This window comes from Misgurnus anguillicaudatus, unplaced genomic scaffold, assembly GCF_027580225.2.
Source record: "Misgurnus anguillicaudatus unplaced genomic scaffold, ASM2758022v2 HiC_scaffold_29, whole genome shotgun sequence".
NCBI classification, from domain to species: domain Eukaryota; kingdom Metazoa; phylum Chordata; class Actinopteri; order Cypriniformes; family Cobitidae; genus Misgurnus; species Misgurnus anguillicaudatus.
In genome coordinates, this window is record NW_027395279.1 from 11273268 (window position 1) to 11290455 (window position 17188).

General features: G+C 34.5%; 1 protein-coding gene across 1 annotated transcript; it reads right to left on the bottom strand.

Moving 5' to 3' along the window:
• Positions 1-308: 308 nt before the first annotated feature.
• Positions 309-12517, bottom strand: LOC141362846 (neurofascin-like). Its single transcript, XM_073865104.1, has 6 exons — positions 12406-12517; positions 11143-11427; positions 10721-10987; positions 9933-10136; positions 9245-9301; positions 309-340 (listed from the first exon to the last, which is right to left on the bottom strand). Exons 1-6 carry the CDS (start codon positions 12515-12517, stop codon positions 333-335), a joined length of 933 nt encoding a protein of 310 aa, XP_073721205.1. The 3' UTR covers positions 309-332.
• Positions 12518-17188: the final 4671 nt, after the last annotated feature.

The window sequence follows — 17188 nt, forward strand, 5'->3', positions numbered from 1 at the left end:
AAAAAATATGCTAAAAAAACTCATGCAATTAGACAATTAAAGAATAGCAAGCTTTCTCTGATGCACATGAAGGTTTATATTGATTAAGCATTAGTTAAAGTATTGCTGTCTTTTCTCCTCTGGTTATTAGATAATCTGAGCATAAGTCACATCAACAGATCCAGAAGCAACATCTGAAAAAAAATTACAAGTTTTAAACTGTATGACTGCAAAGAATTTGAATCTTTCAATATTTCTTTTTAATCTTTAATCTTGATACTAAAAGATGCTGTTTTACTTTTGTTTATTATTATTTATGTAGTTGATCTCACCTTGATCTCTTCCCTTCCAGTTTAACTTCCTGTTTATAAAAATTAAACAGAAATATTAGATATACACCCGTCGGTCACTTCATTAGGTACACCTGTTCAATTGCTAATCAACCAATCAGAAGACAGCAACTCAATAAATTTAAGCATCTAGACATGGTAAAGTATCTGCATGTTTTTGCACTCCGATAAGACCTTATGACACTGTGCGACATGGATCGTTTAAACTTGTGTACGAAAAGCATGTAGACTATGGGGCGGTTTCCCAGACCAGGATTAGCTTAATCCAGGACTAGGCCTTAGTTTAATTAGGAAATATAACTAGTTTTAACAAACATGCCTTACTAAAAACATTACCTGTGTGCATTTAGAGGTAAAACAAAGGGCACTGATGTATTTAAGATATGTCAGTGCAAGTTGTTTTCAGTTTGGAGAGCTCTTAAAAGTGTTTAAGTCTAGGACTAGTCTTATCCCTGTCCGGGAAACCGCCCCTATGATAATAACATCTATTGAATCGGAGGCTTTGATGGCTGCAATTCATGTTAGCACAATATCAACAGCAGGGGCTAGTGGTAAACATATAGGCTACCGGTATGCAGGTCATAGCAGCAAGCCCACTGTGCGTTGATCATGCTGAATTTCTGACACTCAGAAAACTATCGTGGCTATCTTTGGACGCAAGACTGGGAAAACGGACGTAGGACCGCTGATGAAGAGCCACAATCACATTAATCGCCACAAATGTTTCACAATGGTAATCTTTCGTCTGGGACAGCCAAAAATCATGCAGTGTGTCCCGGGGCTTTAAACGTTGCATGGTTGTTGGTGCCATTATACACCCTTAAAATGAAAGGTCCTGAATTAACCTTTTTTTTAAAATGTTTTTTATTTCTTTGTTCTGATGAAAACAAAGGTAAGATATTTTGAGAAATGTTTGTAACCAAATCGTTCGTGAGCCCCACGAACGTTTTGGTTACAAACATTCCTCAAAATATTTTCCTATTTCCTATTAGGTTTGTGATAACATGAAAGGGGGTAAATGGTGACAAATTTTCATTTTTGGGTAAACTATCCCTTTAAAACACCTTTCTGTTTCAGAAAACGTTCTTTAAGGTGAAAAAATTTTCTTTGGATTATTTAAATGTATAAAGAAATGGTTCTTTGAAGAACAAATAAAAAAAACTTCTATTGCATCGCTGTGAAGCACCTTTTTAAGCACCTTTATTTTTAAGAGTGTAGGGCTGAGTGTAGGTCAAATTGTTTTTGTGATTTGATGTCTTGCATAAGCATAATTTTGGCTTTATCCCTGAGATTCACATTTTTTATTAGCAGAAAACCATTTAAATGTGATAAAGATAAGCTTTATAACAACAATGGCATCTCATAGACGCCAAGCCTGGTCCAGCGTGTCTTGACGTGCCATATGTAAACTAACCTTGCAGAGTTTTTACCTGGAAATAGTGTGGGACTTAGGCTATGTTTACATTAATGCGTTTATCCTTTAAAACGCGTTACTTTTGCTACGTTTACGCCTTTCATCTACACTACATCACCGTTTTCGACCCTCATAAACTGATTCGTTCGCAAACGCTGAAGACCCTGTTTTAGTTTGAGAACTCAGACGTTGCGCTGAGTGTAAATGAACGTAGACAGAGTCTTATGTAAACGAACAGCTGATGTTAACGTGACAGCGCATCATTTTCAAAATAAAACTATTTTATTCATGTAAATGTTGGTTTGCAACGGAGGTTTTGCCAAAAATAGTAAACATCTACCAACCAGCTATTATAAACGCTATATCGGATTGTTTTAACATGTATCCTTATAGATAATGTCTGTTTTATATTAATGTTTGAGTATTGTTGGGTTTAATGTGTTTATGTTTTGTTTAAATTTAGTTAGCTTACGAAAGATAGACTGTAATTTTAAACACCATATAGGCGTTGCAAAGGCCAATATGAAGGGAGAATTGTAATGGGTCAGACATTATTTTCCAGTTTAATGTAAGTTTTGTTTGCTACTTTAAAATGAATTTCGTTTCAGATAATTTGTCTCTTAATTTTAATCGATGTTTTGTTGATAAGTTTTGTGAATATAAATTAATAAAAACAATAAACTCAACGTCATTAATATAATGCTCATTTAGGCGCTTGTGCTTTTAGCTATTTGTGTGTTGCTAGCGGAGGACGTGCACGGACCTCGCACACTTTTAAAAATTAATGCAATAAGCATTTCTGGTAGGCTAAAGCAATACTTCACCTCTTACTATGTTTGATTGAAGTTTGCATTTGCTGAAATTTATTTTTGCTTCAAGTTTGCTACTGTTCAGTACTCTTCACTTGAATGCTTTCTTTTTAAATCATAAAGACCTTTCTGTTTAGTTATAAAATCAAAATTAACCTATTAATCATATTAATATGTTGTAGGGGGAGCTAGAACAGTATAAGTGTTTATGTTTTGTTTAAATTTAGTTAGCTTACGAAAGATAGACTGTAATTTTAAACGCTATGTAGGGGTTGTAAAGGCCAATATGAAGGGAGAATTGTAATGGGTCAGACATTATTTTCCAGTTTAATGTAAGTTTTGTTTGCTACTTTAAAATGAATTTCGTTTCAGATAATTTGTCTCTTAATTTTAATTGATGTTTTGTTGATAAGTTTTGTGAATATAAATTAATAAAAACAATAAACTCAACGTCATTAATATAATCAGAGATGGGCATAAATACATGGAAATGTATTTCAAATACAAATACAAAATACTGTGTCGAAAAATGTATTTAAATACAAATACAAAATACTGTGAGGAAAAATGTATTTAAATACAAATACAGTATTTTGTATTTTGAAAATACACAAAATACACGTGAAATTGGCGATTCAGTGCGAGTGTCCCTATAGGCTGAAATCTATCTGGGTCTATTTCTGAATGCGTGCAACTGCTTAGAAACTTTCATTTTATTTTACGTACCTCTTGCTTTCCCCTGCCCTGCAGGAAATAAAAAACTAGAAAAAAAACTTGGTAACACTTTACTTGAAGGGCTGTGCATAAGACTGATATGACACCTTCATAATCATAACATGACATGACTCATAAACATGAAGAAGATGTTATGCACATTTATGACAACTGCCATTAAGTGTCATTTACTCAATTATGTAATTTTTAATGCAAAGATGACATTGTTTGAGATATCTTTGTTATGACAACTTGACACATAAACCAATACAACACAACTTGTTATAAATCATAAACAATAATTATCAAAATTAAGAAACTACCTAGCTTTGTGGGTTAACATTACATTAAACCGTGATTTAAATGTCATTAAGTGTTGATACTATGTCAAATATTATTAATACTCGGTCAAATAAACATTATGAACTGAAGAATATTCATGATGCTGTTATAAAACTATATTTAGTTTTTAGTTACTTTATTAATGTCAAATTGACATGACAATTTATGATGTATGGGTTAATGTCAAGTTGTCATAACAAAGACATCTCAAACAATGTCATTTTTGCAATAAAAATGACATAATTGAACAAATGACACTCAATGACAGTTGTCATAAACGTCCATAAAATCTCCTTCATATTCATGTCATGTCAGCCTTATGTAAAGTGATGTTTTATAAAAACTTTTTCAAAACTTTTTCATGTGTCATCGACCCACAACCTAAACAGTTTATATGTGAAGAAATCCACGTATTTACTTCTCACGAGACGAGTGTTTGACAAATTATTCGGCAAACTATTTTCTCTCATCGCTGCTTTTTGAAGGTTTTGAGAACAATTACTCACGAGTCGCCCTTTTTCATTTCACAGAATTATACAACGGAGAGCACGTCAAGCACAAAAGTCTTGTAGGTTTATTGAGGAGCCTGCAGGTTCACGCCGTAGAGTAGAGCCATGCGAATTGCAAAAGTGTAAATAAGGCTTCAACTGCGCAAAGCTAAAAAGAAATCAACAACTGTGTGCTGATTCCACCACTTGTCGCATCACTTGTGAAAGGGCCTTTAAAGGAAAACACCAGTTTTTCAATATTTCTCTATGTTCTTACCTCAACTTAGATGAATGAATACATGCCTATCTTTTTTCAATATGTACACTTCATCTTTGCACATCGTGTCATGAATGTGTTAGCATTTAGCCTAGTCCCATTTATTCCTTAGGATCTAAACAGGGAAGAATTTAGAAGCCACCAAACACTTCCATGTTTTCCCCATTCAAAGACTGTTACATGAGTAGTTACACGAGTAAGTATGGTGGCAAAATATAAAATGTGATTTTTAAGTGAATAATGACTATATTGTATGGTGGAAGAGCACTAAGTTTGCAGCACTTCAACCTTTGGCGCAGTAACATCATGACTCCTGTGAAGATGTTATTGCGCGCTGAAGTCAAAATGCTGCAAACTAAGTGCTCTTCCTCCATGCATTGAAAATAGATAGTTATGTATTCATTTGTCTAAGTTGAGGTAAGAACATTGTGAAATATAAAAAAATGGTGGTTTTCCTTTAAGTCAAAAGTGTAGGCCTATTTGCCATCACACCCAATTATTCAGTCGCCCTTGCTTTTTTCCCACTCCAACATTTCAATTATTGCCCACTAAAAGCTGCACAGATATATTTGCTTACCTGAACTCTGGCGTCTGGTCTGAACTAGTTGATGCATGAAAACAGCACCCTGACTGGTTGACTGGCTCAAAGTATTTTGAGTATTTTAAAAATACAAAAATACTCATCTTAAATGTATTTAAATACAAATTACATTTCATTTTTTTCAAAGGCTTTAAAATACAAAATACAAAATACTATTTTGTATTTCAAATACGTATTTTAAATACATGTATTTGAAATACTGCCCATCCCTGAATATAATGCTCGTTTAGGCGCTTGCGCTTTTAGCTATTTGTGTGTTGCTAGCGGAGGACGTGCACGGACCTCGCACACTTTTAAAAATTAATGCAATAAGCATTTCTGGTAGGCTAAAGCAATACTTCACCTCTTACTATGTTTGATTGAACTTTGCATTTGCTGAAATTTATTTTTGCTTCAAGTTTGCTACTGTTCAGGGCTGTGTTTCCCGATAACGTTGTCTCTTAGCGCGCTACGAAGACTCTTAAGTTAAATCTTAACTACAGGTATACCTTTTCCAGGCGTGTTTCCCGAACTGTACCTTAGCGGGTTTCTTAAGGTATTCCTTCTTACGTACGACGTTACCAGGTGCTGTCCATGGCGATGGTGCTGAAGAGGTTGATATCGATTGCTCGACAATCAATTGTTCACTTTATGTAATAGGTTTCGCTGCGTTATGAGATAGGAGTGTTCTTTATTAAAGAAATATTTCAGAAATAGTTCAAGTTACATTTATTAGGAATATCTTGTAAAAATATTTCAAATTGCAAACAACTAAATTCAACCTTTTATTATATATCAAACCCGTGCAAAACCCGCAATTCATTTCCAAACGTATCATGCATAAACTGCTCCAATGCATCCGCTATTCCTTCACTTTAAAGGATACTTTATATTAGGGGTTCCCAGCCCTGCACAGGGGAATAAGGTGGGTCGTGAAAGTCACCTGCTTGGATGTGCATTAAAATTAAAATATATATATATAAACAAACTGTCGTTCATTAGTTCACACGTTTATTGTGCTTGGACACTGGATGCGCAAGCGTGGTTACAATGCGGATAAGACGCATTTCTGGAGCCGCTCCTGTTAAATATAACATAAAAATATATATTATATTATATATAAATATATATTATGATTGCATTAGATTTTAGCTTTGATTAGTTTTAATGTGGAAATTTTGTTGACCTTAGGAGACTATCCAAGGCAGTAATCAAGTGGAGCAGTTTCTTTTGAATGTTTATAAAGAATATGGCATGCAGTTGCCTCAAAATTATAAAACATTAAAAAAACGTCGATGCAAAGTCGAATCAACATCAATAATAATATTTAGGAAAATCAACAATTATGATTTAGGATGAATGTGCTCCCGTGGCGTGCGATTTTTTACTTGATTTTGTTTGTTTTTTTGCAGCTAAAATAGCAGGTAAACTAAAGATTTAACGGATATGAAATGCACAAATGAAATAGTGAAATTCGCTGTATAACTGCCATAGTTTCACCAACTCCTCCACCCAAAATATAGTTTTTAAATAGTTGCTTAAGCCTGTAGCATTTAATAGCTCGAAGCTGATCGGAAACATGATTAAAATTCTAACAACCATCAGTGTAATTATGTCTAATTATGTTAATGTTTTATTCTTCAAATATAAAAATATTTGCCTATTAGGAGTGTATTGCAACTTTTTTTTTGTTACAAATATTTAGTTATATAGACTGCAATGTAAGCTTTTATCACAGTGATGGCCCCTAGTGGAGTCAAGTGGGATAAGGTATAGCTAAGAGTGCTTCAGACCAACCTTCCGAAAGTATGACTTACAGAAGGGATACGTAACTAAGAACGTTTCGGGAAACACGTATTAACGATAAGGTACAGCTTAAGGTACAACTTAAGAACAACGTAGAGCTAAGAAGGTTTCGGGGAACGCAGCCCAGTACTGTTCACTTGAATGCTTTCTTTTTAAATCATAAAGACCTTTCTGTTTAGTTATAAAATCTAAATTAACCTGTTAATCATATTAATATGTTGCAGGAGGGAGATAGAACAGTATAAGACTTTCCCAAACACATTTTTATAGGTTCAAAAATAGGGTCTGTTATAGTTGCCAGCAAAGGACCCAGGTATGACTTTTTGTCAATATCGCACACCCCTAGGCTGCGTAAACGCGCAAAGGTAAGCTATTATTAGAGTAATAAGTTATTTTACACTTTTATGCGCATGCCCAGTTACATGATTGGTCATGTTTCATGCGTTTATGGTGGTGTATAGTGTGGATGAAGATTATTTTCAAAATGCCAGTATAAACGAGGATCGTTTTCATTTTAAAATGCCGTTTTAAAACGCAAATGCTCTAATGTAAACATGGCCTGAGTATTTCAAAAACTGTTAATCTACTGGGAGTTTAACACACAACCATCTCTAGGGTTTACAGAGAGGTAAGGAGAATAGGAAGTCTAATAGGTTACAGTTTAATATAAGCATATGTGAGACCAGATAATTCATTGCATTGTCTACAATAGCTATACATTTACATGCAACAAAATAATCCATTTGTAATCATATTGATGGCTCATTTGGATTGAAAAGCCTTCATGTAAACACCTTAATCAATACTGGTGAGGACGATCAGATCCAAATATCAATCGCATTGAAAGGGGCGGTGTCGTCCAATCTGTGATCCGATCATCAGGAGAAAAGCATGTATTTAAAACTTGTGAATTGTTAGATTTGATCAATTAGGCTGTAGTGTGAACTTAAATATAAGTGCATAACTGCATATGACTCACAGTACTCAAATGTATGTGTTTTAAAACTTAAATGGTTTAATGCAACCGGTTTCCTTAAATGGTTTGAGTTGATTTAACTTTAGGTTTTACAGTGCACTCTATATAATCCAACTTTTCTCCAACTCAACTCAGCTTTTACTTTGTACATTTTTCCAGAGATAAAGTGTGAACTTGCAAGACTGCAGTGTGGCCAAATTCTCAGCTTTTTTCGAGTTCAGATTTGGGCTACTTAAACAGTTTCCACAAGATTTTTGTTTATTAGTTATTAGCTTTTAGGCTGTGAGTAGTCATTGGGATGCTTTTGGGCTAGTTTTGAATTTGGGCTACTCCATCGCATGTGTGGGAGTACAGCCCTCTACTACTACCGCTGCGTCCGAAGCTGACTTGTTGACTTAAGAGGCATGAAGGCAGCTCAGAGAAATGCAATTCGGACAGCCATGGATTCGGACATGCCTTGATGCCTTCCTGCCTTGCAATAGGGTTTTCGGACGTATTTCAGTTCAGGGAAGAGAGCGGAAGAATGGCTAAAGCAAGAGACATTTACCACTACCACAACCATTTGCTGCAGGGAACAACGCGCTCGGAATCACAAATAAAATATGATAAATAAAGGAACCGAACCAGAGTAAATACTGGCACTGCTTTTCATCGCTGGAGACAACTAATGGACATGAAAGAAATGAGGTTCGACTCCGAAATGACAACATTTCTTTTCGATTGGTAAGTAAGATGCTGTTAGTATTTTGCTAAAAGTTCACTTATAATAGGCATTGCGATAACCTATGCTCAGCTTGTACATGAACTACGGCTTTGTGCAGTAAATGTGGCTCCATCTGAAAGCAGCTGATGGCGATTCACTTTTAATCAAGAAACCGGCTTCACTGACGAGAAGCGCAATGACTATCGCATGCAAATTATCGCGCATCCTTAGCTGTTAGCGTTTAATAGTTAGCTCTACCCACGGATCCGATCTGGTTTTCACCCGTTATCTATCAAGCTGATGCTAAAATGTAACATTAGCTAAGAAGCTTGAAATGTCTTTGATGATAAAGAACACCAAATGGACGCACGAAACGTAGCGGAAAACATTGCAATTTTAATGAGACCGAATGGTTTTTTTTGTAACTTAGTTGCTAATGTAAATCAAACTTGATATATGTGGCTATTTTGCAGCTGCTAAATTAAAATAGACCAACTCACTTTCTGGAGGTATACTGCCCCCGTCTGTTTGGAGTGTGGAGTATGAATTGATTTTTTTTTGCGGACATTTTAAATGGTCCCTTTAATCAGATTGCAATGTTTAGGGTGCATGTAAACTGTTCTGTCGTAACCTTCATATTCAGTCAGATTGACAAAATTTTGTGCATGCAAGTTATTAAAGAATAAAGAAATGATTAAGAGTTTGCTCCTTTCAGTCTTTAGTATTACTCTTCACTGCTCAAGGAAAATAATTTGACCATTAAAAAACATTTTTGCTTTTATGAGATGAAAACATCACTTTGTTACCTGAGCTTGTGTCTTTATTGTCTGCTTTATTAATACAGTCATAAATATGAGAATCTCCTGTAGGGAATATAATAATGAATAAAGTTTCAACAAAGCATTTGTCCAAACTTTATATCTTATAAAGTAAGCTTTATAAAATATATTTGTTACATGTTTATATTGAATTAAACAATACAAAGCTATTGAGGGAGTTTGCCAGGGTGTTGCTATGATAACACAGTCTCACACCCATGGCGTCAATATTTGACGACACTTGACCATGCGTCAATATGTTGACGCAGAGGGTATACCTTTCGCGTCATTTTTTGACGAACTGGGGACTTCAATACTATTAGGTACGCGAAATTAAACAGTTGTCGCCTGGCATTGGGGTTAGGGTTAGGTTTGGGTAGGGATGTCATTATGTAAATCTAGCCCTAAACCGACGCGAAAATGGTAGAAAATGGTAAGAAAATAGGAAAGAGAATGCAACGGACTTAATAGTATTGAAGTCCCCAGTTCGTCAAAAAATGACGCGAAAGGTATACCCCATATTGACGCATGGTCAAGTGTCGTCAAATATTGACGCCATGGGGTGAGACTGGGTTGGCTATGAATGTTTTTTACTATGCAGTTATTAGGTGTGTGTTAGGATCTCAGTTATTATAAAAGCAGATTTCTGACAAATACTGTATGAATGTAAACTGACCAAACTGCAGTGGAGTGTAAACATCTTCAGTCTGTGTTTGATCTGATGTCTGACTGATGTTCTGCTGTTGACTGACAGCTGAGGGACACTGAGAGAGTTTTTTGTTTTTGTAGCACCACAGCAGGCCCAAGAAAAAGACCAAAAACATGACGCTCAGTCCAAGACACAGACCAATAATAAGACCAAGAGATGAAGATCCTGCGGCTGAAAAAGCAGAGATATATTCTTATATAACCACTCATAACCATATACAAGTCAAGTCAACTTTATTGTCATTTTAGCCATATATATTGTACGTTAACTATTCTAAATAGATACTGTTATTTACTATATATTCAGTGTTATTTGATACATATGCATTATTGCTAGTCACGTTTTAAAACATGTGACGCCATTTCGCGGTATCTTACTTTTGCATATTTTGAACTTAATTACAGCCGGTAATACTGGTTATTTAAACAAATGTATAAAAATGTTCTTTTATTAGGCTTTTATTCTTGTTTATTATTTGTTGTTGCAGAACCACACAAACACAGATACTTAAGTGCATATTAATGGAAGGTTGTATGCCCATGCCTATTGCAACAATTATTTGTCTGGTTCTTGTGTTCTGGCTGACACACCGGGAGTGATTACCACATAATAATAGGCCCAGCAATATATTAAAATACAGTCCTTTTAAGTCTCATTAATAAGCAGTAAGGTGCGTGTCTAGAAAGTTTTGTCCAAAAATGTAAATGTTGAAGAAGCTTCTCTCTGAGTCTTTCTTTATTACAGTCATTACTGACCTTTAACAGAGAGAGTCACATGACTGTACTGCGAGGATGAGGGTCGTCCATCTCTCTCTCCTCTACACCAGAACTCATCCTGATCTGATGGTGATCTGATGCTCAAGATGTTTTCCTCAAACACTGAAGTCCCAGTTCTGCCTTTATACCACACATATCTCCAGTTTAATGATCTGTACTGATTCTCTATCTCACACTTCAGAGTGACTGTCTCTCCAGTGAACACAGATCTGTCTGGTGTTACACTCAATGTAGCTCTGGGTAAAGCTGAAGAAACAAGAAAATTAAATTGTAACTCATCACCATCTGTATACATGAATTTACAAATGTGAATTAATTGGCATAATGTTTCTGATAATTAACACACATGAGAAGTTTCTGTCTTTAATATCCTATTTTACAGACACTGATGTTGAACTCACCCTTAACAGTGAGATAAGCATATGAGCTTGATAGTGAAGGTAGTTCATCTCTCTCTACTCTACACCAGTACTTATCCTGATCAGATTCAGTAACTCCATTGATAGTGAGAGAGTCTCTGTTTACAGTGTAACGCTCAGAGTTAAACACTTCAGTTGTGTCTTTATACCACAGATATCTCCAGTTTAATGGTCTGTAATGATTCTCTCTCTCACACTTCAGAGTGACTGTCTCTCCAGTGAACACAGGACTGTCTGGTGTTATTCTCACTGTAACTCTGGATAAATCTGGGGAAAGAAGAAAATTATGCTTTAACAATCTCATCAAAGATCTATTTACATGAAAGACACAAATCAAATTCAGTCACCTTTAGTTTGTCCAGAGTGGATGTTTAAAATCAGCACTGAAAACAACAAAGAGAAAAAACTTGTTGCATGATAAATAATTTAACATTTGATATGTAAATATGAATAACACTGTATATCACAATGTCTGATCAGATGGCAAAAAGATCCTTTAAATTCAAAGTTGTGGTGTTTTCTTTATTCCTTTCCCAAATCTTATAACACAATGTAGTTTTCAAGCAACTTCACACAATAAATGAAAACAGAAGAAAGCCATTTTTTAATTATTTCTTTCCATATTTGCCCAATGTTACCTTACATTGTATAAGCTGCTAGTTTATCTGTAAACCTACCAGCACTTTTAACACGGCAGTAAAATGTAAATGTAAACTCATGAGCACTACATAATGAAACACACTGTTAGTTATCTCATCATACAGCGGGTGTAGCTCAATCTTTATTTACATGAATGAATTTGTGATGACACAACATACAGAGGATGTGTGTTGCAGTAGTTTCATAAAGCTGTTTGTTAAAGTTCCTCAAAATTGTTTTGTGTTAAAAAATCTATAAATTTGGATAAAAGTGTTTGCGTAACCGTCCCTTTGGAGTGAACTCTGAGCTTTGTAAATGTGCAGATGTTTTTATGCTATAACAGAAATGTTACACAGTAACTAAAGCTAATTGAAAGGCATACCTTTAAGACTTTTTACATTTTCAGTAAGAAATTTTACATTAAGTTTTTGTGTTATTAAAATGTATTAAAATATTTTGTCTTTTGTAGAAGATAATAAGTTAAGTAGCATAACACAAAAATGTGCAAAAAATGAACACATCCTTTCTTAGAGTGTATATTAGTCCTGTCGATATTATTCTCATGAGATCAAGTTGTGATATTATAAAACATTACATTATTTTTACTGTTTACTTTTAAGTCTTTCATCAAGGTCATCACATTCAGTCTGTTCTGCTGCAGGTTTATGGGGCTGACAGTAAGATCTGGTAACTTTTGAGAGGCTCCATGATTCACCATTGTTGTAAAAAACTTTTCCAATGAAGTGAATGTAGTTGACGCAACTCTCTCTTTCAACAGCCATTAACCATCAAATATGACTAATGCATATACAGGAAATGATGTCATGACAGTGCTGATGACACCACAGACTAAACATAGCCAGACCCTCTGTCAAATACCTAGGAATTCATGTAACAAAAGATGTTAATGAAAGACAAAACTTAAACTTCTCATTTAGATTAAAAAAAGCAAAAACGGTATTAAACTGTTGGTTACAACGTGATCTTTCTGTTTATGGTCGTGTTCTTTTATCTAAAGCAGAAGGATTATCTCGGTTTGTTTATCCCTCCCTATCTTTAAATGTTAAAGACTCTTATTGTTAAGATATAAATAATTTGTTTTATTCTTTTATTTGGAAAAACAAATCTCAAAAACTAAAGAAAAGGGTGCTAACTAATAAGAAAGCTGAAGGAGGATTGGAAGTACTTTATTTTGAAGATGTTAATAGAACTTTTAAAATCAGTTGGATTAAAAAATGTTAGATTAATCGTAACTCCTTTTGGAACCACATCCCACACAGTCTCTTTAACAAAATAGGTGGGTTAGATTTTCTATTAACCTGTGACTTCAATATTTCCAAAATTCCTCTTAAGTTATCCAAATTCCACCAGCAAGTGCTGTTAGCCTGGAAGATATGCTATTCACATAATTTCTCTCCTCATACTTCCTTCATTTGGAATAATGCCAACATAACAACTGGCAATAAATCTTTATTTTTAAGAAATTGGTTTAAAAGGGATATTAATCATCTTAAGAATATGTTTGACAATTATGGGAATCTTTTACCCTATGAACAATTTTTGCAAATCCACAATTTCCCTGTGCATTTCAAGGAATTTAATTCAGTCTGTAAAACTATTCCTCTTACTCTTATTCATCTTGTTAAAGGTCATGTTCTTTATAACTCTAAAGTGACGATAAAACCCAAATTAATTTTAAATGGTCTTGCACTGACTGATAAAAAATGCAATAACAAACATATCTGCACTATATTACAAAATCAAATAAAATTAATACCCAGAGGAAAATTCTTTTGGAACTCTATTATCGAGAATATTAATTGGAAAACAGCTTGGTTAATTCCCTTTAAATATTGTATAAATAACAAAACTAAAGAAATACATTTTAAGATTTTGCATACCATTTACCCTGTTAAGTCAATAATTTCAAAATATTCTGATATTGATGATTTATGTTCCTTTTGTAAAATTGAGAAAGAAGTGTTAACACATTTATTTTTTTATTGTAACATAACCCAAGTTTTTTGGAAAGAATTGGCAACCTATATTTTTAGTAAAGTAAAGGATAATTTTTTTTTTTCTTTAAAGGATATCATTGTACACTATAAAACAATGCAAACAAAGATCTTGAGTACATTGTAAATTTATTCATATTACAGGCTAAATTCTATATACATAAACAAAAGTATTTAAATGCATCCCCAATTTTCAAGGTGTTTTAGCAGAATTTGAATGTTTCATTTCTTCTTTAAAATTGTTAAAAAACAAAAAGTCATTAACATGTTTAAAGCACTATGACATTATTTTCAAATGCCCGATGTCCAATTAACACTATATTTTGTTTTGTATAAAACTGTATAATGTTATGCTCTGTTTTGTATTCTTTTACTCAATAAAAAAAAAAAAACTAAAAAAAAAACTAAACATAGCTATATGCACAAAGTCCTAAACAAGCAGTGCTTAAAATACTCATTTACTTTAAATTAATTTGCTACACACGGTTACATTTATGTTTCAATTGTGAAAGACGCTCTTCACACAGTCAGCAGTAAACTAATACTGACAAACATACAAACTTTAGTGGTATTAAAATGTCTAATATATTATATATGTGTAATATACATATAAACACAACAGCTCTAAAATCTCTTTTCTTCCTCATCAATTGTATGAATTTTATACCTCACTTCACTAAATTGTGCTAAATCTATTTTTTTTATCTAATTTTCAAATTACATTTCATAACTTTTTTAATGAAATTTTATTGGACACTTATTGTTGTCTTTCCCATACATTACAATCACTTACACATCTGTTATCTACCGTTATCTAAAACTCATAGTGTCTGACGGACAACATAAATAAAACTCACTGTCAGCACACAGTAAGTCCTAGTTAACTACTGAATTTGATATAGATTGGTTAAAAACACACCTATTGAATATTGTAGTGTTACCATAACTATAGTTACCATAATGTTTTGTTTAATTTGTACACTCTTAGAACAAATGTGTTGAACATTAGTGTTGATTCTGGGACAACACACTTAATGTGTTGTCCCAGAATCCACCCATCTGTGTGTTATTGTTGAAACAACACATTTTGTGTTACTTTTAACACAACTTGTGTTATATTTTAACACAAAATCAACACAAAATGACCCATAATGTGCTAAAATGACACACAATGTGTTAAAAGCTTAATTCACAAAGATGTTTAAAAAATTAACACATCCTTTCTTAGAGTGTAGCCACAAATTTACTATAGGCTTACCACAATAACCTCAGTATTTTACTATCACACCAGACAATAGTTTGTTTTAACTGTTCTGAGAACAGCGCACACACACAAGCACGCACGCACACACACACACACACACAGGTTTCCATGTTTTGTGGGGACATTCCATAGACATAATGCATTTTATACTGTACAAACTGTATATTCTTTTCCCCTAACCTACCCCAGTCCCTAAACCCAACCGTCACAAAAACCTGTTGGCCTGGGCCTAAACACGCCTTAAATCTATATAAACGTACCATTTAGTTTTTTAGCTGTTCAGTTCACTTCCTGTGTCCCCTTAAACCACCAACTCAAACACACACACAAAAATGATCTCCATTACAACACAACAGATTAATTTCAGTTTCACACACAATACTATCTGTACACTTACTGTCTCACAGAAACATCATTCAATCATATATCGTCCCCTTGGAATTATAAGGTTCTATCTAACATTTTTGTCAAAATTGAGTTATTCACATATTCTTACTCTGTGACAACTTATTTACATTATGTGATGTTTTATTTTAAGTTTTGTAAATTTTGGGACGTTTTATTAAAAAAACAAAAAGGTTCTATCTACAAAATCGAACTCTAAGTTGGCTCTATAAGGTTCTATCTGCGTGAGCTAATCAGCACTTCGAATGCACAGAAGGGGACCAATCAGGATCAACTTTATGGTTGGTTTCTCAGACAGGGATTAGCTTAAGCCAGAACTAGAACTTAGTTTCATTAGAAAATATTTAACAAACATGCCTTACTAAAAATATTACTTTTGTGCATTTTGAGGCTAAACAAAGGGCACTGATGTATTTTAAGAAATGTCAGTGCAAGTTGTTTTCAGTTTTCACAGCTCTTACATTTATTTTATTCTAGGACTAGTCTAATCCCTGTCCGTGAAACTGTCCCTATATGTGGTGTTGTCGGCTTTGTCCTTGACGACAGGAAAAATCACAGACACACAATATCTGTGAGGATTATGGCACGCAATGCAAAGTTTTTAAGAAACCTTAAGATCGACAGCCCAAATTTTAGGCAAGTTCACCCTACTGTAAAATCCAGCTTAAGCTGGTGAGATGGTTTTTAGCTGGTCTCCCAGCTTGGTTTTTGCTGGTATTGCTGGTATAGCAAGCTGGTCTAGCTGTGTTTGGGTCACTTTTTAAGCTGGTCTAGCTGTGTTTTGGTCACTTTTTACGCTGGTCTAGCTGTGTTTTGGTCATTTTTTAAGCTGGTCTAGCTGTGTTTTGGTCACTTTTTAAGCTGGTCTAGCTGTGTTTTGGTCATTTTTTTAAGCTGGTCTAGCTGTGTTTTGGTCACTTTTTAAGCTGGTTTAGCTGTGTTTTGGTCACTTTTTAAGCTGGTCTAGCTGTGTTTTGGTCACTTTTTAAGTTGGTCTAGCTGGACTTATCCGGTCATGCTGGAAGACCAGATGACCCACCAGCTTGACCAGCTTTGCCAGGCTGGTTGGACCAGCTTACACCAGCTACTGCCACCTTAAACCAGCTAAAACCAGCTACCAGCTTATGCTGGTCTTTGCAGGATTTTTCAGTAGGGGCAGTCTTTTTTTAGGTCTTGCTGAGGAGATTGTTTTCATAGTTAGACACCACACTAGCCAGCAGTGCTATCTTCTTAGTTCCTGATATTAAGAGGCAAGCACTACGATAAAAAAATACAGAAAAAATGAACTAACCTATCCTACCCCAAAAAAGTGTGTACTGTGTAAGTTATGATTGTTATGTCAAAATGTAAACATGTGAAAGATTGTTAAAGCAGTTTCCTCAGTATTAAAATGATTTCAGAATAATTGTAGCCTGTAGCTGCTCAATCCTACTGAAAAATCCAGCAAAGACCAGCATAAGCTGGTAGCTGGTTTTAGCTGGTTTAAGGTGGCAGTAGCTAAGTCCAGCTAGACCAGCTTAAATACCTGCTAAAACCAAGCTGGGAGACCTGCTAAAACCAAGTTTTGACAGCAGCTAAAACCAGCTCACCAGCTTATGCTGGTCTTAGCTGGATTTTTCAGTAGGGAATGGTATAACATGCTAAAACAAAATTGTCTATTTTGTAATGAACCCGACATATCCAGGAGGATGGTAGAGAAACTGAG